The sequence below is a fragment of the Gorilla gorilla genome, chromosome 9 (genome assembly GCF_029281585.2).
Source record: "Gorilla gorilla gorilla isolate KB3781 chromosome 9, NHGRI_mGorGor1-v2.1_pri, whole genome shotgun sequence".
In the NCBI taxonomy this organism is placed as follows: domain Eukaryota; kingdom Metazoa; phylum Chordata; class Mammalia; order Primates; family Hominidae; genus Gorilla; species Gorilla gorilla.
The window spans coordinates 23,158,636-23,182,495 of record NC_073233.2 but is presented as its reverse complement, the minus strand read 5'-3'; the positions used below and the strand labels follow the sequence as shown (position 1 = coordinate 23,182,495).

General features: G+C 49.0%; 1 protein-coding gene across 14 annotated transcripts in view; it reads left to right on the top strand.

Moving 5' to 3' along the window:
* PLEKHA7 (pleckstrin homology domain containing A7) overlaps positions 1 to 10,860 on the top strand; it is a 243,685-nt gene extending 232,825 nt beyond the window's left edge. For 9 of the 14 annotated variants that reach the window (XM_031016207.3, XM_031016208.3, XM_055355899.2 and 6 more), the window contains 5 exons: positions 924 to 1,082; positions 3,478 to 3,611; positions 4,415 to 4,557; positions 6,248 to 6,358; positions 8,283 to 10,860. In XM_031016207.3, coding sequence (XP_030872067.1) covers positions 924 to 1,082; positions 3,478 to 3,611; positions 4,415 to 4,557; positions 6,248 to 6,348 — 537 coding nt within the window. In that variant the 3' untranslated portion in view covers positions 6,349 to 6,358; positions 8,283 to 10,860. Of the gene's footprint in view, positions 1 to 74; positions 203 to 923; positions 1,083 to 3,477; positions 3,612 to 4,414; positions 4,558 to 6,247; positions 6,359 to 8,282 lie in introns of those variants that run through there. The other 5 variants (XM_031016210.3, XM_031016209.3, XM_055355908.2 and 2 more) reach the window with 3 other exon arrangements.
* The last annotated feature ends 13,000 nt before the right edge of the window (positions 10,861 to 23,860 follow it).

The window sequence follows — 23,860 nt, the reverse complement described above, 5'->3', positions numbered from 1 at the left end:
GGGGCTTTGAGGTGGATGGATGGGAGAGAGAAGATGGCCTGGGATAGATAAGCATCTGCTTTGGTTTTGCTCAGGGGAAGAGAGGCTTTGAGCCTGCTCTATTCTCAACAACCTGCTCAGCGGTCAAAGGCCTGTGAGGATGCAGGTCCTGGGTCAACAGGAAGTCACCACGGAGCTGGACAGTCATGGTTGGATCTTATCGGTTAGATTTTCCCTCTTGGGAAGCTTGTTACAAAGTTGATACTGTGAAACAGCCTTAGAAACATTCCATTTGATTTAGCATTTCAATTTTATATGATTTAGTTTTTTTTCTAATTTAAAGAAAACATCTGTCTCAAATAGATGGGTCTCATACAGCAGTTTTTCTGCCTCATTGGCTCCAAGCTGCTTTTGCTTGTACCTCCCCAGCCCTGCTGTAAGTGCGAGATCCCCCACCTACGAATGTTATCTTGTTGAAAATTCCCAATAGAAAGATCCTTGGTTATTCTTCTTGCTTAGCAGGGCCTTGAAGGGCGTGTTTTTCCATTAATTCTGAGCCTGGGACGTATGTCTCCTGAACCAGCTGTAGAGAGTGGAAGGGACAAATCCCTTCTCTAGAACTCTGTCCCAAGTTGTTTGGAGATCACCCTCTCTGGGAGCCTTCTATTTCCCTGGGGACCACTGTGAGCCTGAAGTCATGAGTCTTAGACCTGTGCACCAAGGGTGTATGTTTGAAACCTCTGGGAACCCAGATCAGAGAGCACTTAGCAGCCTGGAACAGCCCATATGAAGGGGACAGCAGCTTCATTCTCTATTGCACATATAGCTTTTCCCTAAGGGGATCACAGGTTCATCTTCCAAAGGACCCCATGGAAAAAGGTGACCAGCCGGGCTCTTTCAGCAATCAGGAAGCGACTACGTTTAACCTCTTGTTCTGTTGCCAGTGGAAGCGTGAGCAGGACTTTGACCTGCAGTTGCTGGAACGGGTCGTGCAAGGGGAAAAAAAGGACAAGGAGGAGAATGGCTGGTTGAAAGTGCAGGCCATGCCTGTCACTGAGTTGGACCTGGAGCCTCAAGACTATGACTTGGACATCAGCAGAGAGGTGAGGGCAGGCACTTCCTTCATGTCCTGCAGGAGACATGGCCTTCAAGCTCCCAGCCTGATCCACCTTCCCGCTGTGGGGTATCATCCTGAACAGGGACATGGCTCAGCTTCAGTGTGGCCTAGGAGGATGGATGGATAGCAGCTTAAGGCAATGAAAGGAGGCCAGATGTTTCAATGAAGGTTCAAAACTATCTCTGTAATTTAGGGCAAATTGCAATTTTAGCTTCTCTGTGCTTCAGTTTCCTCAACAGTGAAGTGGGTTGTGAAGAGGATTAAGTAACTGCACATGTTCTCGGTAGGTTTAGCGATCAAAGCCACATAGTAGGCACGTGAGCAGCAGTTGTTATTGTTAGCAAATGTTCCCTGCGACACCAGGGGTTGGCTTTTCAACTGGCTGGTGAGGCCAACTTGGGCAGTCTGACTAGGGGAAAATGGGGGGCAGGTTTGAAAATCATAGGCGAAATTTCCAGCCATGGTAGAAGCTAGGAGACAGTGCACAGTTCTGGTCTGAATTCTTTTGGTGCCCTCTGGTGGCTCACGTGCATCATGACAGGGCAGGCCCAGGAGAGCAAGTAACTCCTGGATCTCTACCCATCAGGAAATGTCTCTACCCAAGGGGAGAGAAAGGGAACTCGGGATGACACACTCAGTGTCTTCAAGACGTAGATTGTCTCCTGTGGCCTATGTCGATGCTATTCCTAAGCTCTTCAGGGCAGCGTCTATGGCTGCTTGGTTCACCTTTGTATCCCTAGTCCCTGGCACAGGGCCTGGCACACAGTGGGTACGTGGTACATCTTTGCTGCATCTTTGACTGTGTTGAATGAATCACACAGTGACCCATAAATGTACCAAAAGCATTTGTACAAGGACTTGGCCTGCCTGGAAACTGCACAAGAGGAAATGTTCTCACCACATGAAGGTTGGATCGAGGCGAGACCTCAATAAAACTTTCCCCCAGGTCTGTGTGATAGGAGAGTGAGTACTGAGGAGGACCTGTCTTCCAGAGCCTTCCTGCTGTCTTAAGAGGTGGTGCCAGGCCCATTCACAAGCTGATTTGCCAATGGTATCTACCTGTCTCAGTATGTTAGGGGTTCCTGTGGTCTTTGGGAACAAAGGAACAGTGTGTGGATAAGATAGATGCCTGTACAGTTGTTGAGTTTTGGGGTCTGCTGGGGCTCTAGGAGTTAACAAGGCTGGTCCCCTGCCACAAGACCTTGTTCCTTTGCCATCTGAAACAGCCAAAGGTCTGTGCATTCTCAGATTCACAAAAGAAGCCCCAACATGCTGCCTTGGCAGGGGAAGTGTGTTCTGTAGTGTCCTGATTGCCTGCCAGCCCAGGGAAAAAGTTGTTCCTTATCTCTAACCTAAATTCCTCCTGCTACAATGTAATCTGCTTCCTTCCTCTAAATCTGTCCTCATTGGAGTAACAGAGAAGAGCTTATTTCTTGCCATCTCCAACAGAGTGAAAGGGCTGCATGTGGGTTTAAATCCATGACCTGGTTTGCCCTGGGATTGGATTAAGCTTGTTTTTAGGAGCTTCAACCCACCCCATTTTAGTGTGCTTTTGTAATTCAGGGAGGAAAAAGTTCCTGGAGCATGCAAAAGCTTCCTTTAGTGTTCTTAGTCCAAGCAAGGTTTCACCAAGCCAAGTTTGCCACTAGGTCCACGGGAGATGCTGGTGAGGTGGAATTTGAGGCCATTTTCCTCTGGCCAGCAGTGGATTCAGCATAGCTGCCTCCTGTCTAGATCAGAAGAGCTTTTTTAGGGACAGAAAGCACCATCACATCCTTTCATTCACCCACCTGTCAATCATCCATTTATCCATTATCCATCCATTCAGGGAGAATTAGTTGGAGGGCTACTAAGTACTAAGTCCCTGCATTAGACAGAGGGAGACAATGGTGAATGGAAAGTGAGGGGGTGGAGGGGATCAGAGAAGGATCCTCAAAGTGAGGTTGAAAAGATGAGAGTCAAGGGAACAAAAGGAAGAGCTTCCCAGACAGAACAGAGGCCCCACTGTGGGCGGGGAACTGGAGGGACTGGTTGATCAGTGGCTGGAGAGGTCATCAGGGGTCAGATCACTTAGGGCCTTGACGGTGGCATTAAGGATGATCATTTTTTATCCTGAGAGCTTGTAGTCTAGTTATTTCGCCCTTCCCTTCCCCCAGCCTGTAGGAGGTTGGCTGGTGGAGTGGAAGGAACATGAGCTTTGGAGTCGGATTCAGGTTCAAACCTGGATTCCACAACTGACTAATTTTGTGATCTTAGCAAGTTACTTAGTCTCTGTGGACTCTGCTTGCTTCCCATGGTGGGAGGGGACAGAGGTGGGGAAAGCGAGTCCTAAACCCAGACATCTGAGCCTCTCCCTCTGCCACCTCCTGGCCTCTCCCCAGCTGTCCAAACCAGAGAAGGTGTCAATCCCTGAGCGCTACGTGGAGCTAGATCCCGAAGAGCCACCCAGCCTTGAGGAGCTGCAGGCGCGGTACCGCAAAGCCGAGAAGATCCGCAACATCCTCGCCCGGTCAAGGTCAGCCCTCGCTTGCTCAAGTGTTGGCAGGTCACCCTGACCGCAGGTGGCGTCTCTACCATGTGGGCCCTGGGCCAGGCTGGCTGGGGTGCGTGTTTTGCCAGGTCTTCGTCTCAGGTAAGCCCTACTCATTGGAGGGGGCAGGCTGGTACATCGCCAGCAGATCAGCAAGGAAGCCTGCCTGGGTCATCTGGAAAGGCCTGCAACATTCGTAGAGGCTTCTTGTCCTGGGCTCTCACCCCCAATTCTGTGTCCCAAGTGACCCTAGCAAGTGTGGAGAGTGGAGCCAAGCATGGCCGTGAAGTGGACCCAGTTGGAGATCAGCTCCAGTGATGGCCTGCCAGCATTCGGGCCTGTGCACCCTCATGCAGACCAGCAGATCAGAGCCAAGGGCGCCAGCCTTGTCCGTAGGGCACCAGAGGCATTGCCCACTCCCCTGGATGCTGGCCTGGGGTCCTCTGAAGTGACTTTACTGTCCCCTAAGCCTCAATAGCTTCAGAAATTTAATCTTGTTTGTAAGCCTCCCTTTCAGAGCTGGCTTAGCCATCTCATGTCTGAATTTAATAAGAGCCTCCAGCTAGAGCCGTGAACTTAAGGTCTGTGGCCTTCCCAAAGGAGGAACAAAGCTGGGACCGTTTGGGTGTTTGGGGAAAAGCGTGTACCTTTGTCTAGGGAGAAAGTACCACAGTTTTTGTCTGATCTCCCTCAAAATGTTGAGAACCTCTAGGCCAGGGAGACCCTCCACTCCTGAGGCTGCTGCCCAGGGCAGGAGGGCCCATGGTCTGCTTCCGACCCTCCTGCAGCATGTGCAACCTACAGCCGACCTCAGGCCAGGACCAGAACAGTGTGGCTGACCTGGACTTGCAGCTGCAGGAGCAGGAGCGCATCATCAACATCTCCTACGCCCTGGCCTCCGAGGCCTCCCAGCGTAGCAAGCAGGTGGCAGGTAAGGCCATGGCCCAGCCCCCAAGGCCTGGATCCTGCCCCACTGCACCTGTGGGCTTGGGCCCAGCATGGCCTGTTCCAGAGCCAGTGGAAAACCAGGTGTCAAGGATGGTAATTGAGGGTCAGTGGTGTGTTCCCCTGACCACTCGGCATCCTGTCCCATGAGCACAGCAGGACTTGGAAGGGAAGGTGGAGCAGGCCACACAGTGGAGGAGACCAAGGGGGCCCAGAAGCTCAGAAGTGTCTGGGGAAAAAGGTCCCAGGAGGAGTGGTGCTGCTACCCCACTTCCTCTGAGACTATGAGCTAAGAACAGGTTTTTCAAGGTGCTGAGCCAAGGGGCCAAGGTTTCTGACCTCATGAAGAAGGGGGCAGGAAAGTGGTTGATGCTTGGATTTCTTGCTGGGGCAAGGCAGAAGGGGGCCCCTCCTGCCTTCCCTGGCCCCCTGCCTTCGTCTCTAAACTAAAGCCAGTGTTCACCTCATCACAGTGTACTGTGCCAGAAAGTACAGGACTTGGAAAGTGGGACTTTGCAGTCCAATTGGAAAAAAATAACACCATGGGATGAGAACGTGTGTGTGTGTGTGTCCGTGTGTCTCAATGTGTGTCTATGTGTGTGTCTGTGTATGTGTGTCTGTGTGTGTGTGACTGTGTATATGTGTGTGTGTCTGTGTATAAAAGGGCTGCTCTTTCTCTCAGCCAGGAAGGAGACCGCAGGCTCCTCCTTCCACTCACAGCTCACCTGCCTATGTGTGCTTTGTGCCTTCACAATTCACCCAGTACCATTTCTCCCCCAGTGCAGAGGCCACTGTGTGTCTGGGTGGTGCTCCTGGCCAGGTGTGCTTCTTCTGGGGAGGGAACAGCCATAGAGCCTGAAGTGGTGTCATGGCCCCTACCAATTCTCCAACCCTGGCCAAAGTGTCTAGAAGTAGCCAAGGATGTGGCCGGCAGGGTCCTCAGATGCCTGGGCCTGGGGAGTCTTGTCTGGAGATCAGAGCTTTGCTGTGGCCCCAGAGGGCCATGAGAGTGACTGGCAACAAGGGGAGGGGCCATAGTCTTAGTCAAAACCTGTTCTCTGTCCCCCACAGCCTGATCCTGCACAGAGCCCTTGAAATCTCGGCTGTCCTCTGTCCCTTCCAGCACGTGCTGAATGGGCTGAGAGGTGGCCGGTGTGGTGTTCTGGGATTAGGGATGCAGGAGGTGGCTCATCCAGACCCCTCCTTCTCATGACCCCGGGGTTCATCTTAGCAGCTTTTGAGCTTCTCCTGGGGAGGGTTCGAGCAGGGGTGGCTCCCCCACCATACCATGCCCTCCTCTCGCCTTGCTTGCTCTAACCCTGGGGGGGGTCTGCCATCCTCGGCCTCCTTATTGCCAGCAGATGAGCGCTCCCAGCCCTAACATGCTGCGGCCAGTTCCCAGGGCCTTTCTCCCTCTCTACTCAGGGATGATCTTTGCTGCGGCCTTTCCTCACTCTTGATGCCTCTCTCCATCTCAGAAACATATCCAGGAACTGCAGCCTGACCCATCTGGTTCCCCACCAGGCCCTGTGGATCTGTCCCTCACCCTCAAGCCCAGGCCCTTTGTGGTGGGCAGCAGGGCCCATGCCACCCCAGCCTGCCAAATGGGGTATCTGGTGCTGCAGGAGCTGATGAGGAGTCTAACACACCGCTTAATTCCTGTGTGCCCCATCTAGCACAGCAGCTGGCCCTCCTCCCGCCTAAAGGCCCCCTGTCTTCCAGGACGGTGCCACCTTACCCCCCTTTTACCAACGGACTCCACTACACCTTTGTCTAACACCTTCCAAGTAAGAGCCCCTGTCTGGTGTGCTTCTGCCTGCTTCCTGCGCCTCCCTAGCGCTGAGCCCCTCACCTCCCTGCTGTGCTGAGGTGATTGCAGTGCCACCTGCTGATGCCTCCTTCCACTGGCAAAGCGGCCGCTGGCGGGACTGTTCTGACTGGTAGGCAGGTGGGAAAGTGATGCTTTTTAGGAACTCAATCCTCAGTGGCTCTAATGTGATAGGGACTGAGCAATCCACCCTGCTGCCTCCATGAAATCTCTAGAACCAGAACTGTGCCCCCCATCCCCTGCTCTCCTCAGTAGGGCACCCTGATGCCTGAGAACCAGTGCAGACCACACTGCCAGCCTCGGGGGGCTGGAAAGGAAGAGTTAGATCTTGGCCTTTCAGGGCTTTGGCCAAAGAAATTGAAGAACTGTAAGATTGGGAAAAGTCCAGTTCTACAGATGAGGAAACTGAGGCCCAGTGAGGGGCTGGGGCTCACTCCAGGTCACAAAGAATTGGTGTCAGCGCAGAGACTGGGACTGCCCTTTTGGTCACTGGGCACTTTAAGAGGGAGAGAAAGGGAAGCCCAGGGCAATGTGAAATTGGCCCTCAGCCAGGCAGAAAGCTCTGGCACCAACCCTACCAAGTTCTCCCCATGTGGGCATCTAGTGATGAGAGGCAGTGTGGGATGAGGAGGGAGCCCTGGAACAGGAGGCTGGCATCTGGTCCAGTCTCAAGTGAGTTCTTGGCCTGGGCCTGTTGCTTTTGAGCCCAGCGGTTCACCTGGACAGGGGAAGGTCAGACTACCGGTCTGGGCAGTCCTTACCCTGACATCCCATCCCACTATCATTTTGCAGGGCTTTCCCCTCTCCTTCCTTTACGTATACTTGTGGTTAACATTGTTGAGTGCCTGCTGTGTGCCAGGCATTGTGCTAAGTATCTCTTTCGATCCACACAACAACCCTATGAAGATATATCCCCCACCCCCCCGCCGTTTTAGAGATGAAAAAACAAAAGCTCAGAGACCTTGAGGGATATGCGCAAGGAATCGCAGCTTGTTAAGTGCTGGGGTTTGAACCCCTTTGATGTGAGTTCAGAGCCTTTGTTCCCCATCACCACTCATGGGTTCATCTGGGCCGCCCCGAGCAGCTCTAGGTGTTTGGAGAAAGAAGTGAAAGGAGGGAGAGAGTATTTGTGCTGCAGGGAACGAAGCATGATTTTTTGGCAGGTGTCCATCCTGGGTGCTCCCCGTGCCTCACAGCAGAGTCAGCAGGTCCCCGCCAGCCTGAGCATGAGAGGAAGAGGTCAGCCTCCTTGGGCCAGGCTCTGAGGAGGTGTGGAGTAGAGGCCCCGTGGTTGAGGAGCCATAGGGAAGTGCTCTAGCCACGTCCATTGTGAAGGCCACATTTGGGGGTGTGGCTTTCTGCTAGAGATCTGAGCACAGTAACAGCGCTCAGTCACAGAGAGGCAGGAGAGAGGTTCTGTTCCTCCTGGGTTTTGGTGCCCCCATGGCTGTAAGATTGGCCTATTATACTCTTTGGAGTACTGCATTTCTTCTTACCCTCACAGCATCCTTGTTAAGAAGTGGGTATGACCACCATGTTTTTTAGGTTAGAAAAACAAGGCCCACAGAGGCCAAGAGCGCTACCCACATTGAAAGAATGAAGGGCAGGGCCAGACTGCACCTTTATTAGAGTCTTTGCCCTGTCAGGATGGGGACCCAATTTAGGGGCCAGCATGTGTCTAGCAGTGGAGTAGGGGTGCAGGGAGGGTGGGGCGAGAGCCCCATGTGTCCTGGAAGCTGAGGGTCCCCCAGCAGCGGCCGCATTGCCAGAGCCCCCTGCTCTGCTGCTCTGCCTGTCCGCCTATCTGCCATTCCGTCATGTGTGTGCAGACGTGCCTGCTCCCTGGATGCCAGCCTCTCACTGTCTCCTGTGCTTTTTGCCAGCCCAGGCAGTGACTGACCCGTGACCCAGCATGCAAAGGAGAAGCCTGGAGCCAGGGGCCCAGTGGAACCAGCTTCCTCCAAGGAGATGACCTTTCTGCCCCCAAGGAAACCCCTTCCAGCTGAGCAGGGAATCCGGCTGGAGGAAGGAGCAGCTTACCGACTGCGGGTGTTCACCACAGGCCAGGCCCTAATATGCACCTACTAGTTAAGCTCAGACTCCTCTCTACATATGAATGGCAAAGGCACTTTTGATATACACTGTAAAATACACTGTATTTTAGAATCAGAATCTATTTTCTAATGTTCCCCTCAAGGGCTGAGTGGCAGGAAGGTTAAGGATGCAGGACTTTGCAGCTGCACGTACAGATTCAGGTACTTCTGGGTGACAGGTGTTGGGGGGGCAGGAAGGGCGGGGCAAGCCGAGGCTAGTCCAACTTCCAATGACCTCAGGAGAAAGTGAGATTTGAAGAGGTGTTCCCAGTAGACTCCAGCAAGAGGCTGGTTGGCGTGCTGTCTGGGAGAAGAGGGGCCCTTGGCTGCAGAGATCAGCTGTCCCTGACCTGATGACCAGCTCTGTGTGAAACTCCACGAGGATCACACGTGGAGCCTAAGTCTGTGCCTTGCCCCTTGGGTTTGGCTTAGGGGCAACAGTGTGTTCAAGAGGACTGGGGCCCACAACCTGCCCCCAGGCTTCCTCCAGCAAAAGGCTCATGTCAGAAAGAAAAAAGCAGTTTGCTATCTTTTTTTTTTTTGAGACGGAGTTTCACTCTTGTTGCCCAGGCTGGAGTGCAGTGGCACGATGTCGGTTCACTGCACCCTCTGCCTCCTGGGTTCAAGTGATTCTCCTGCCTCAGCCTCCCAAGTAGCTAGGATTACAGGCATGTGCCACCATGCCCGGCTAATTTTGTATTTTTAGTAGAGACGGGGGTTTCTCCATGTTGGTCAGGCTGGTCTCGAACTCCTGACCTCAGGTGATTCATCCGCTTTGGCATCCCAAACTGTTAGGATTACAGCCGTGAGCCACCACGCCCAGCCTGCTTTCATTTTTAACAGTACACAATGAAGTACAGAAAAGGTGAGAGGAAGCAACTTTCATTGTATCATAGCAATAAACTCCACACTGGGTGACATCTACCTAGAAATCCCTTCCCTCCAACCAGGCCATGATGGGAACCTTTGCTGCCTGCCCTTGGAGAACCCCGGACTGGCTTCCCTGGGACTCAGGTCTGGTGGCAGGAGGGCAGCAGTGTGCCCCCACCATCCCTCATGGCCTGCCGCCAGCAGGGCCATAATGGCAGGACTTTGATTTGACTTCCAGCCCCACATGAGGAAGGGGGCTACCAAGCCAGGTGCAGTGTTTGTGGCCCTTTATTTATGTTGTTTTCTTATATTATTCTGCATATAAACAATGACATTTAAATGGAAAAAACAACAACAACGAAAACCTCCATTGGGTGGAGCCACACTTTAAATGAAAATTTCTCTTTGACTATGCTCAGAAAAAAAAATAGAATTTTGAATATATTCAGCAGTTGTTGTCTATTTTTAACTAACTCCATATGCTGCCAGTATCGACTTCATGACATTTGCCAAAATAAAATTTTATTTTTGCCTTTATAAGATTTTCTTGGAAAAAATGAAATGAATATTTTGCAAGAAAAAGTTAATTTAAAAATGTAATGGTTTGCAAAAAAAAAATGTGATGTACAGATTAAAATATTAACCTGATACATTTCCTGTTTCTTGCTGGCTATAGTCTCTGGTGAGTGGCCTGTGTACGTTTGTTTCCATTTCTTTGGAAAATCCCCACTGTCAGCTCTCAGCCCTGCTTCTATTTACGTATGAAAAGTTTCTTCTGGTGACGATTCCTTGACATTTGATTGACTGTAGAGGCCTGGAGTGAGGAGGCCTGTGCTTCTGGGCCCCTGGCTAGGCTTCCACAGTTGCTCAAGGCAACCCCCTACCCCATCCCAGTCAAAGAGCCGCCAGGCTGTGGACTCCCTTGTGGGGCTGGTTTGTCAGACAGACTGCAGTCCAATTCAAGACAGCGCAGGGAACGCTGTGGGCCCCCTTCCAACCCACATGCTGCCGGCTCGCTCCTGGGAGGCAGCTTAGTGACGGACCATTGCAAACTGGATTTGTATTTAATTCATTTTGACTTGTGATGTATGCTCAAAACAGAAGGCAAGAAGCCAGTTCCATTGAGGGGTGTGTATATTTCTGAGCTGTTGTTACGGCAGTTTTTCTCTACTGCCAAGAAGAGCTTCCGAGGTTCATGGTGACTTTCCAACTATTTAAACTGGGGAAAGTAGATTCCAAGGCATTCCGAACAGGGGGTACTGCTGCTTTTTTAGCTACTGAACTCTTTAATTTTAAAATAAAATGTACTCTTTGGTTTTAAACATTACTTGGAGATGTCACCATAACAGATGAAGGGGGGTGGTGGTGGTGGTGAGAATGATTTCATAACTGAGTGCAAAGCCCCTCAAACCAAAAAAGAAACCACACGGGATGATACCCACCCCACAGGGTGGCCATCTGCAGACATTTTCTCGGTGAAAACATGCCAGTGGGTTTATTATTTATTTATTTATTTTATTTATTTATTTATTTATTTACTGTTGGTCTCACTTTCTGTCTCACACATGCAATCCTGTGTAAGAGGGAATGTGGAACCCACTACCTTGCTGCTCTTTTTAGAGTGTGCCGTCAGGGAGGAGAGGGGTAGCCTGTTCTATAGGAATTGAGGCCCAGATTTCAATCTACAGAGTGAGTGAGTGACTGTGTGACAGGCCCTCAACTCGGAGTCAACGGAGACTACCATGGTCAGAAAAGGCACACTCCAGCTCCATCCTGCGTAGGCAGGTGACGTGGCCCGGCCTTGAGAGCACTCTCAGTACCTGAGGTAAGATGGGGCCATCTGTGATGGTGCTGGCTGGCTGGTGACACTACAGGGTGGGGAGGACTCCAGGGAATGCCATGTGGCCCCATGATTCCAACTTCCCTTCCTTCCAGGAGACCCCAGGACCTTAAACGAGATTGCAGTTGACGAAGGGGATGTGAGCACACTTCTGCATCCATTTGCTGGTGTCCACTCCTCAATTCTGACTTTAACGCAGGTCCAGGTTGAGCCCCGGATGTCTAGTTTTAGCAAGAATGAACAAGAACATTTTAGGATCTCGTATGAAACGGGTTAGGAATAACATCTTTTCCTAATGCCTTCTTGAACCTCCTGAACTGCCAAGATTCTCAACATGTTCAGAACGTCATTCAGATGATTACAATCATGTAGGATTTGTGAGTCCATATGAAGTAGACATGCCCAGACTAGTGTAGACGATGAAAATAAGCATTTTGTTTTCTCCGTCATTCACTTTCCTGCCTGCCTTGGTGTCTGTGGGAGTGTAAGCTGCAGCTAGCCCCTCTCTCTCTCTCTCTAACCCCTGGGCTGCCTTCAGGTCAGCTGGGTTCTCTAGAATTTTCCTGGTTATTTTAGGTTGCAGGGCATGGCCAGGGAATCATCTCTCTGCCCACAGTTTCATTCCAGGGACCTGAAGGGATGGGGATGGGGAGGAGCAGAACCTGGCTCAGGCTCAGCCAGACAGGAGCCCATTTTGGGCTTTGGGAATTTCCCACAAGGACAGCGGAGGACTCCCTGGCAAGTCCTTTTGTGTTCTTACCAAGGGTGGGAAAGAAGAATCAAATTATTTGTATAATCCCCATATCACATTTCTGAGATGTGGCGGACAAATGCTGGGAGCCCTCTGCTTCCGACTCAGCATCAGACGCTGGGGTGTGCAAGGGACTTTGCCCATGTGGGTTGTGCACCGTTATGAAAAGAACAAAGAGACCTGACTGGGGAAGACATGAAAAATGGCAGAGCCCCTCCCGGCCCAGTAAACACGCCATGGCTTTGCCACCTCCGCTCAAAAGGCTACCACTTTCATTGCTCTCCTAGCAAAGAAACCTTTCTTCAGAGCGAGTGGCGGGGTACAAAGGCAGAGTACAAAATGTGCGCACATCACAGTCCCTGCAATTCTGTTTGAACAAGTGTATTGATTGGGTCTGACCCTGTTACATTTTTTCCCTATTATTTGAAAAGGTGCATCTAAGTGTAGTGAATTGAACCAGTGGAGCTGAACTTTCCATGAAAACTTCTCAAGGTATTTCTTTAGTTCAAAGCTTTTGAATTTTAAAGGGCATTTTTAATATGAGTCTGTTGAGTATTCTCTGCCACAGCCCAACAAGGGATGTTAAATGCAGATGAGGTTGGAGCAGGGTGAGGAAGGGAGCGGACCTGCAGGGGAGGGTGTCGACCAGCCCAGGAGGGTCTGGGTTTTGGGGAGAAAGGCTCAGCCCCATGCTCTGGAGCAGCTGATGCAGACCCTAAAAGGGACCTCTCTGAGCACAAGGGCAACTGCTTAGCGACAGGGAAGAGGCTTCACAGCTTAACTTGAAGACTTGAACTGAGAGAGCCAGGAAGCACTTGCTGAGGGCTCCTCCAAAGGAAGAGGGTTTTGTCCTCATGTATAAGGGTCTCCTTGCTGTTTACTTTCTCTCACACTTGGCCCTAGAGCTGGGAAGGAACGCGGGAGGCTGAGTCCCTTGGCTGAGCTCGCAGTCAGATAGGAAGCTGCTGTAACTGTCTGCAGTCACCTACATCCTCCAGCCCTCGGGTGGACCTCACTGATGAGTTGCAGATGCTTTCCCACTGAGCCCTGAGCTGCATCTCAATCCTTAAGTGATTTGATATCTTTGGATTTGGATGTGTTGCTGGTTGTGTGGGCCATGGCAGCAGTCCCTTTCGCCATCCTGGCCCAGGACCCTGGAACTGTCCACCAAGTCTCACTCTCCCCACACGGAAGGAGGCTCTCTTTGGGGCACTGAGGGTGCACAGCTCCTTTTGACTGAGCTCCTGGCTCATGCTGGTCTGAGTCTCTGTTGCCCCTTGAGGCCTCTTGGGCCTGGAAAGCACCTCCTTCCTAGACCCAGAATTCGGGTTCAGAGGCAGAATCATCCCTAGGAGGAACTGGAAAGTCAGGTCCTGCACCAAGAGAACCCAGGGCTTGGACATCCCAGCAAAGTCCTTTCAGGGTCTTTGCCAAATCTCCAGCTTCGAAGACAGTGGCCCGGAGGAGCACAATAGGGTCAGAATCACAGTGAAAAGCGGTAGTTCTCTGGGTCCCTCTCTGCCCACAACTGTGGGAACATCAGCGCCCCCCCCCCCCCCACCCCCAGAGTCTTCTTACCTTGTTCTGGGAGCCCCCAGAGGTGTTCCATGTATGCTCTGAAATCCATTTTCTTGGCTGTCACTTTCAGGACGTTCTGCTGTTACCTGTGTTTCTTGGGGCCACACTAGCTGTTAGGCAAAATAAGTTCCCAGTGACAGTGGTAACTCAGATTTCATGGCCTCTGCCTCCTGCTGCTCACCACAGGAGTCTTCTGCTGTTGTCTCACCTGGTCATTCCCAGGAGCCCCCAGACTTTCCTCACGTGAACTCACAACTGTCCTCTCAAGTTTAAGTTCTTCCACTTGCAGCTACTTGATACCTACTGGCCATGAAGCCTGGAACAGTCTGGCTGTGCCACTGGGGATATGCTAGTCTTGCTTACTACTTGGGCCAAAGTGTGCCCTGGGCATCAGCAGGTCCCAATAATGGCCACTCATGCTTATAATTTAAGGTCTCAAGCATTAACTAATTTAGAGGAAAACTTGCTCACCAAAAGGTGATAGTCTCCTTGTAAACTGGCAATTGCTTAGAGCACAAGCCTCACAAGGTGCAACGGTTTCCATGACCCTTACCAACAAGAGAACTTCTGCAAGGCAGTATCTGCTCCCATACACCTTGTTTTGGTAGCCAGCCTGTGGGCTTCTCCAAGGCTTTCTTTTGCTCAGTGCCCAGCTTATCACAGATGCTGACTGCTCGGGAAGGTGAGGTTGGAGGGACCAGGTGGGCTGTGGTGTCTACCTCTGCCTCCCACTTACCCACTTCTCACTATTCTAGGAGAGCTGGCCCTGGGGCAACAAGGCAGAAACCCAGGGAAGGTTCTGACAGATTGAACACGTGTGAGCGTATAATGGACATGCTGAGCTTGGCACTGGGTTGGGGGGAGGGTGGAGAGTGTGGGAGTGACAATCGTGGTTACACTCCAGCACCTCTTTCACCTCCCAGGAACTTGCCCACCACTGATGAATCTAGCCCATACCTGAAGCTCCACTAACCTCAAGTCGGAATCATTTTTCAGGTGGTTATTTTGGATAGTAATAATTCTGGTTACCTTTAGTGCTGCTTATGTATCAAGCACCTTGTGTTACTCTCTGTGGCAGATACAGTAACTACAAACAGATAACCATGTGTTCCTCCCCATCATGCTGCCACTTTAGACTCAAGCAAGGCCATATGTCCAGCTCTGGACAGTGGACCACAAGTTGAATGAGATGTGTCACATCTGGGCTGAAGCATTTAAGAACCAGTGCACTGTCTCTAGCTTTCTCTTGCTCTGCAGTGGCCAGCTAGAAGCCACATATTTCGGAGAGTGGAACCGCAAGACGCAAACTGACTTGCCCTAACTCTCCACTTTGGAAGGGAACTACCTGGGAGAGGCCCCAAGATCCACACCTAACTTTGCATGGGTGAGAAATAAATTTTGATATATTCATGCCCTGGGACTTTAGGGTTTATTTTCTACCATAGTATAGTCTAGACTTCCCATACTCTAGATATTATGATTCCCGTATTATAGATGAGAAAACTGAGGCACAGTGGTCCCATGACTAGGAATTAACTGAGTTGAAACTTGAGCTTGTATCCCTCTGACTCCAGGGAGCTTTTAACCACTACATTGGCTGCTGTTACCTTGGAGGAAAAAAAGAGCGAGAGAAGAGCTTCCTGGGGACTTATGGGAAGATTTTGATGGAGAAAGGGATGATGGTCCTATAGAGTTGGATTCTGGGTCCTTTGAAAAAGAATAATCTCTGGTGAAATCAATGATGTCACAGACAGCCTGAAGAGAAACTTAGGTTTGGGAAAGTGCCTGTGTCAGTGCCTACTGTGTGATGAATGGAAACCCCCTTTGTGGCTGCGATCTGACAGCGAGCATGGCCTGGGGCACGTTGGAGAGGTGTTACTTAGGCACACTTGACCTAGCCACAGGTCTTTCGGCTTTAGGACTCAGAAACCAGATTTGTCAGCATTAAGAGTGGGGCTGTCTCTCAGGGCTACAGTCACACTGACCAGACTTGGGAGACAGATGGAGAAAATTGGATGAGAACCGAACTGCCAGGCAGATTGGCTACTGGTATTCACTGACACTACTACTACCACCCCCAGCCCCACCTGGGGTTGGGATGCGTGTCTTCTTTAGACACGGAAGTCTCAGGACCAGGGCAGTCTTGGAGAGTCCTGGTGTTACTGAGCTATACCAACTTGAGGTACTATCTCCACGACAGGAGACTATGTCCTGCAGACCTGATGCTCGTGTTCCTGGACCGGGGCTTCCTCTTTGGAACAAAGGAAGATGGCACTGCCCTTCAGGTGGCTCTTCTCTATGTGGCTATAACTGGCCAGCCCCTCATCCACAGGTTGACACCATGGGAGGGAGACAGCCTAGTGCAGAAGTGACATGCACTGAGCCAGCCTGTCTGGAATCAAATCCGGGTTGCCAGCCCTGTGACTTGGGCAAGTTACTTCCCCTCTCCATGCCTCCATGTCCTTACCTGGAAAATAAGGATATTTTTACCTACCTCAGTAGAACTGTTGTGAGAATTAAATGAGTTAGTCCATAGAAAATGCTAAGATCAGTTCTTGCCCCTATGGGAAGCATCAGAAAAAATATACATATTAGTTATTTACCAGCATTTAAGTTACAGTCATGTAATATGCATCACACTCTTGTTCTTTAATTATTTGTTTGCTAGTTTATTGACTGCTTCCCTCCCAAGAACACAAGCTTCATGAAAGCAAGGACACTGTCTTGTTCACTGTATTATCCCTTCTGCCCAGAACAATGTCGGCCACAAAGAGAGTGCTAAGAAATAATTTGTTCAACGAATGGATAAATGAATGAAGTTGAGGCCTGTTGGCCAGGGAGCCCTCTCTCTTTTTGGGATGACTTTGCCTATCTCTGCTCAGCTCTGTTACATGTTTTATACTGTAGCCCCCAGAGAGCATCTCTCACTCTCTTAAGTCCTTGAGTAGTAGATAAGAGCAGGGACTGTGGAATTCCAATCTACCCTTATTAATTCTGTGACTAATTTAAATGCAGGTAAATGATAACCAATATGTATATTTTTTCTGATCCTTCCCATGGTGCTGAGAACTGTTCTTAGCATTTTCTGTGGACTAACTCATTTAATTTTCACAACAGCTCTACTGAGGTGTGCAAACCACTGGACTTCGTAAGCTTCAGTTTCCTCTTCTGAAACATGAACATAATAGGACCTACCTTCCAGGGCTCATTGTGAGGACTAAAGGAGGTAGTCCTCAACAGTCCGTGGCTTGGGAGCACTCAAGAAGCATTCACCGGGCTCGTTTTGCCCTTTGGGACAGCAGGGCTCCACATGGTTCTTCCACATTTAAAGCCTGTCTCCTTTCCTGACTGGGCAGCATAAACAGGTTTGGGGGCATCTACTATCCCCTGACCCCTGTCTTCTGCCCTCCACCCTCTGCCTTCCATTTCACACAGTCACCTGCCGTAGGTGGAGTGATGGTCTGGGGCTTTTGAAGTTGGAGTTTGCAAGGCTGGGCCATGCCAGGCTACCCCACCCCGAGCTCTCTAGGAGCAGAGGACAGCCAAGTCCTCGGAGGCCGCCCCTGCAGCCCTGCGGCTGTCCACCCGACAGCAGATCAACCTATGTGCCTCCCTTTGATGTGAGTCCTCAAACTGGAGCCTCGTGCCCTGCTCTGAGAACCCGAGCTTTGAAGTTGGCCTATAAACTGAGCTTTCAGGAAAAAAGTTGTCTGTTGTGCCTCAGAGCACGGCCGGGCCCTGTAAAGGCACGCGGAGTGCCATGAACACCTGATGAATAATTCTTTTTGGGCCCAAGAAAGATTCATTCCATTTAAAGGAGAGGAAAATTCCCTTGACCTTTTCATTGAAGTTCTAGGGGTGGGAGTTGGGGGGGCACTTAGAGAGGGTTTTTTTGTCTTCTCACTAAAGCCACATGGAGCAGGCAGTTTGTCTCCAAGAGCTGAGCTCCAGTGACTGCTCCAAAGGGCTTCCTATCCCTGACTCCCGATCCCAGGTCTGCTCAGCCAACACCCCCTTCACACTCCCTGCCTCCCACCATGACTGAGGGAGAAGACTGGGTCCTCTCCCAGAAGGAGAGGCCTCTCTCCAGACCAAACCATGTTGGAAATGGCAAGGCTTACGGACTCTACTGCTTTCTTTTCCTGCCAGGGCCTGGCATGGTGAAGGGGTGAGGCAGACATGAATGTGCCTGGATTTCTCACCTGAAGGAGCCCTGAAAACAGGCTGACAGTTGCCGAGTGCTTATTCTGCCAGGCCCTCGGCCTTCTTTTGTGCGTGACTAGATAATAGGATGTAAGTTTATGTGTAGTTTTCTGAGATCATTCTTTTTTTTTTTTTTTTTTTGAGACGGAGTCTCCCTCTGTCACCCAGGCTGGAGTGGGCAGTGGCATGATCTCAGCTCACTGCAACCTCTGCCACCTAGGTTCAAGCGATTTTCCTGCTTCAGCCTCCTGAGTAGCTGGGATTACAGGTGCACACCACCATGCCCGGCTAATTTTTGTATTTTTAGTAGAGATGGGGTTTCACCATGTTGGCCAGTGTGGTCTTGAACTCCTGACCCCAGGTGATCTGCCCGCCTTGGCCTCCCAAAGTGCTGGCATTACAGGCATGAGCCACTGTGCCCGGCCAAGACCTGTCTTTATGGCAAATGTAACGTACCTATAGAAGGTACACACAAAAGAATATTCAGCTCAGTGAGTGATCAGAAGGCAAACACCTGCGTAACCACTCTTCAGTCAAGAAATAAAAGTGTGCCAGGGTGCTGGCAGCCCTGGTCCTGCCCGTGCCTGCTCAGGAGGCCCTCCCACTCCTGCAACGGATAAGCACTCCACCGACTTTTGTGGTAACTACTTACTTGCTATTCTTTACAGTGTTACCGTCTAAGCAGACATCACAAAATACAGCAGCTTAGTTTGATTTGTTTTCTGAAATTTCTACAAATAGAATAATTTTCTCAAATAGAAATTCCTTTATGTCCAACTTGTTTTCATTAAACATCTTTTATATTCATTTGTGTCGCATATAACTGTTTCACTCATTTTTGCTGCTGTACGCGACAGTATTCCACTGCGTGAATATCCAGCAATTATTGATCTGTTTTACTGTTGAAGGACATTTGGGCTTTTACCAATAATGTTATTGCTATTACAATAGCATTACTGTAATATTGCTATTACAAATAATGCTGCTATTAATATTTCTATGCATGTCTGTTGGTGCGCATGCTAAGTGTAGAGGTGCTATGTCAGAGGATAAGCATATCTTCACATTAGGTAGAAAATGCCAAATTGTTTTCCAACATAGTGGTACTAATTTATGCTCCCACCATCACTATATGAGTTGTTGTCCATCCTCATTGTTGGCAGCCAGCTTCTGAAATGGCCCCAAAGATCCTCACCTCTTGGTATTCACACCCTGTGTAATCTCCTCTTCTTAGGTGTGGGCTGGAGATAGTAACTCACTTCTACTGCATAGGATGTGACAGAAGGTAATGGATGTCACTTTCAAGATGAGGTTACAAAAAGGCCTCTATCTTGGGCACTCTCCCTTGCCTCCTCACCTGCTTACTGTGAGGGAAGCCCTGTAGTGAGCTAGTGGAAGGAGGTCTACCCAGCAAGGAATGGACACCTGACCACAACCAGTGAGGACCTGAGACCTGCCACAATCACCTGAGCGAACTTGCAAGTGAGTTATCCCCCCAGTCAAGTCTTGGGTGACTGCAGTCCTAGCTCACACCTCCATTACAGCTTTGTGGGAGACCCTGAGCCAGAGACACTCAGCTAAGCCCCGATTCCTGACACGTGGAAATGGTGAGATAATAAATGTTTGTTGTTTTAGGCCATCAAGTTTTGAGGTAATTTGTCACACAGTGGTAGACAATATACCCACCAAAACTTTTCATTATTTTAAAATTTTAGCCATTTTGATGAGTATGAAGTAAGCTTAACTAGCATCTTCCTGACCATTAACAGAGTCAAGCAGCTTTTTAAATGTTCCTTGACCACTTGGATTTCCTTTTTTGTAAAGCCTGTCATGTCTTGACATTTTTCTATTGAGTTGCATATCTTTTTCTTAGTGATTTGTAGGGATTCTAGATTTGTAGGGTAACCGGGGTTACCACCAGAAAACAGAGCCTGAGGCTAGGGCTTGCAGGCAGAACGTTTATTTGGGAATGTCCTAGGGAATCACAGTGGAAAAGAAATGAGAGGAAACCAATTGAAGAGTGGCTTCTCCAGAGCTGGTCACTGTTGTGGGAAACTTGGACTCAGTCTCACTGAGACCTTCCTTCTAAGGGGCCATGTAAAATGCACCTCAAAATTATCCACTTGAGAATGAAAGAAGGGAGCACTTATCCTCTAGCTCAGGGCCCCTTTTGACCAAGGGATCCCCATGGGGTGTTAAGCCCCTCACTTTTCCAGATCATACATGTGTGAGTGATTCCCACGTGAACCCCACACTGGGGCCACTGAGAAGCCCTGGGGCAAAGGGTGAAGATGCCATCTTGCAGGAGTGATAGCCATAGCAGAGGAAAAAGTGGCCGAGAGGATGTGAGGTGGAGCATGGGAAGTATCTGCCCCACAGTCTCTTAGGGATTGTATGTAAATATCTTCTCCCTTCTGTGGCTTGCTTTTCCACTCTCTTCATGGTGTCTTGATGAATAGACATTAGTAATTTTAAGGTAGTAGAGTTGATAAATTTTCCCTTTCTAGTTTGTGGGGTTTTGTATTCTATTTAAAAAGTCCTGTACTGGCTGGGTGTGGTGGTGCATGCCTGTAATCCCAGCACTTTGGGAGGCTGAGGCAGGCAAATCACCTGAGATCAGGAGTTTGAGACCAGCCTGACCAACATGGTGAAACCTCATCTCTACTAAAAATACAAAAATTACCCAGAGGTGGTTGTAGGCATCTGTAATCCCAGCTACTGGGGAGGCTGAGGCAGGAGAATCACTTGAACCTGGGAGACGGAAGTTGCAGTGAGCCAAGATTGCACCACTGCTCTCCAGCCTGGGCGACAAAGCTAGACTCCATCTCAAAAAAAAAAAAAAAGTCCTGTATTTAAGTCATAAGAATGTTCTCCTATGAGATGTTCTAGGATATTTATTGTTTTGTCTTTCACAGATTTACAGTTTACCAGGAATTGATTTTTAGGTAAGGTATGAAGTGGGTATCAGGTTTCATTTTTTCCAAATAGATATCCAGCTTACTGAAAAATCTATTACTTCCTACTGCTGTAGAATGCCACCTTATCATAAATCAAATATATATGTGTGCGAATCTATTTCTAGGCTCTTTTTTTTCTATTTCATTGTCTATTTGTCTAGTATGCCAATATCACAATATTTTAATTACTGGAGCTTCATAGTAAGTTTTGATACCCAGGAGAGCAAGGCTTCTATCTCTCTTGTTCTTATTCTTCACAAGTGCTTGGTTAATTTTGGTCTTTGCATTTCCTCATAAATTTCAGAGCCAGCTTGCTAAGTCTCTCCCATCACTTCCAATTGGATTTTGAAAAACTGAGCTGCATTGCATTTAGACGACTTTGGGGTGAACTACATCTCTACAATACTGAGTCTTCTAATCCTTGAGCATGGAATCCTAATCCATTCATTTATTTAGGCTTTTAAAATTTTCTCTCCAAAATGTTTTATTTTTATTTATTTAGAGGTGGGGGTCTCTCTCTGTCACCCAGGCTACAGTGCAGTTGCATGATCATAGTTCACTACAGCCTCGAACTCCTGGGCTCAAGGGATCCACTCGCCACAGCCTCCCAAGTAGCTGGGATTACAGGTGCAAGCCACCATACCCAGCCTTCAAAATGTATTATAGAAAAAAATCATTCTGCTTTTATCAATGGTGACAAGAATGCTTTGAACCAACTTTTCCACTGAGAACAAGGAGAAAAGCAGGCTAAGATTTTAAAAAACATATTTGAAGCATTGGAAAGCATTTGAAGCACTGCTATCAACAGAGTGAAAATTTGTGGAGCCAAGATCCAGAGGAAAGGGAGAAAGGTAGGGGGTGTGAGCTCAGCATTTGATGCCACTTTTCTCCTCAGGTGGATTGTCTAGCCCAAAAGCTGCAGCTGAGAGCCCAAGAAGCTGCTCAGCAGCGATTTGACTCCAAGCAGCTGTTCTTTGATAGACTCCTATAGTTGCACCCTGTTCATATGCCTAGCAGTCAGCCAAGGACCCAAGTGGGTATCTTTGTACAGATTTGGGGGGCTCTAGAGTTCCTTTGTCTCCAGTACTCTTTCCTTCAAATCCTAGTCACCTTGACAGCCCTCAATGCTGAGCTCTGTTTCTTCTGCCCACTGAGATTGTTGCCACTTCAGTTTGGACTTGTTTCCTTTGCAGTGGTTTGGAAGTGGCCTAAGGAAGAAATCTGGGTTGAATGTAGGACTCTCCTCGTGTGCTTCCCTTCTCTCAATGATCATAAGTCCTGTGTGGGTTGGCCAACACAAATTTCTTTGCTTTTATTCTTGAAGAATATTTTCACTGGGTATAGGATTCTGAGTTGGTGGTTATTTTAATTTTTTTTCAGTGCTTTGAAGGTATCACTACATTTTATTTTTATTTTATTTATTTAGAGATGGGGGTCTGGCTCCGTGCCCTAGGAGGTTTCTGGCTTCCTTTGCTTCCATTCAGAAGTCGGTTGTCCTGGCTTGGCATGGTGGCTCGCACCTGTAATCCCAGCACTTTGGGAAGCCGAGGCAGGTGGATCACTTGAGCCCAGGGGTGCGAACCAGCCTGGGCAATAAAGTGAGACCCTGTCTCTACAAAAAAATATAAAAAAGTAACCGGGTATGGTGACGTTTGCCTATGGTCCCAAGTAGTCGGGGCTGAGGTGGGAGGATTGCTTGAGCCTTGAAGGTCAGGGTTGCAGTAACCATGATCATGCCACTGCGCTGCAGCCTGGGTGACAGAGCAAGGCTCTCTGTCTCAAAAAAAAAAACCAAAAAAAAAATCCCCCAAAAAACAAAACAAAACAAAAAGTCAGTTGTCCTGTTTTTGTTCCCTTAATTATAATGCATCTTTTTTCTCTGCATTTATTTTTCTTCTTGTCTTTGGTTCATGGCATTTTTCCTATAATATGCCTAGGTGTGATTTTCCTTTGTTGTGTTGTTTTGTTGTTGTTTTTGAGACAGAGTCTCATTTTGTCACCAAGCTAGAGTGCAGTGGCACAATCATAGCTCACTGCATCCTTGAACTCCTGGGCTCAAGAGATCCTCCTGCCTCAGTCTGTTGGGCAGCGGGACTACAGGCATGCACCTGGCTACACTTGGCTAATTTTTTAAAATTTTTTGTAGAGACGGAGTCTTGCCATGTTGCCCAGGCTGCTCTTGAACTGCTGGCTGCAAGCAGTCCTCCCCTCTCAGCCTCCCAAAGTGCTGGGATTATAGGATGAACCACCTTCCCTCACCTAGGTGTGGTTTTTGTTGTCTTTATCCTGTTTAGGTTTTGTAGGGATTCTCAAACCTGTGGGTGGGACATCTTTTGTCAGTTTTGAAATATTCTCATCCATTATCTCTTTTAAAATTTGATTTTCAGCCAGGCATGGTGGCACATGCCTGTAGTTCCAGGTACTTGGCTGACGTGGAAGGATTACTTGAGCCCAGGAGTTTGAATCTAGCCTGAGCAACATAGTGAGACTCTGTCTCTTAAAATTTTTTTTCAAATAGGTTTTCTTTATACTCTCCTTTCTCTCTTGCAGGGAGTCCCTCAATTATTTGAATGTTAGCCCTTTTTACTCTCCATTGTGCAAGAATCCATTACACCATCGTGAGAAAGATTTGACAAATCAATTAGTCTTTTCTCTTACCAAAGTGCTTCTGCCACTCAAATTCTCCTATACTCTGAAGCAATGTCTATTTCTGACATCAGCTGTGGCAAAACCCATAAACTTCTTGGAATTTGGACAGTCATCTTTTGTTTCAAGAACACAGGACAAAAGATGTGGAGAATTTTCCTAGTCGCAAGGTTAAATGTTTAAAGTTATAGGCTGCACTATGCCTGTCCTCAGTGCTGCCAGGTCCTGAGTGACCGAGGGACCCATATGCTCTTGGATCAATATGCATGTGTTCTTGATATGCAGGGCCCTCTAAAGCATGGGCCCCTGAGGCAGGAGCCCATCCTACCTGGGTTTAAGGGAGGGTTTCTCAATCTCAACATTATTGACATTTGGGCCACATAATTCTTGCCGTATGGGGCTATCCTGTGCATCAAAGGATGGTTAGCAGCATCCCTGGTGTCTACCCACTAGATACTAGTAGTGCCTCCCAGTTGTGACAAACAGAAATATCTCCCAATATTGCCAATGTTCCCTGGCCAAG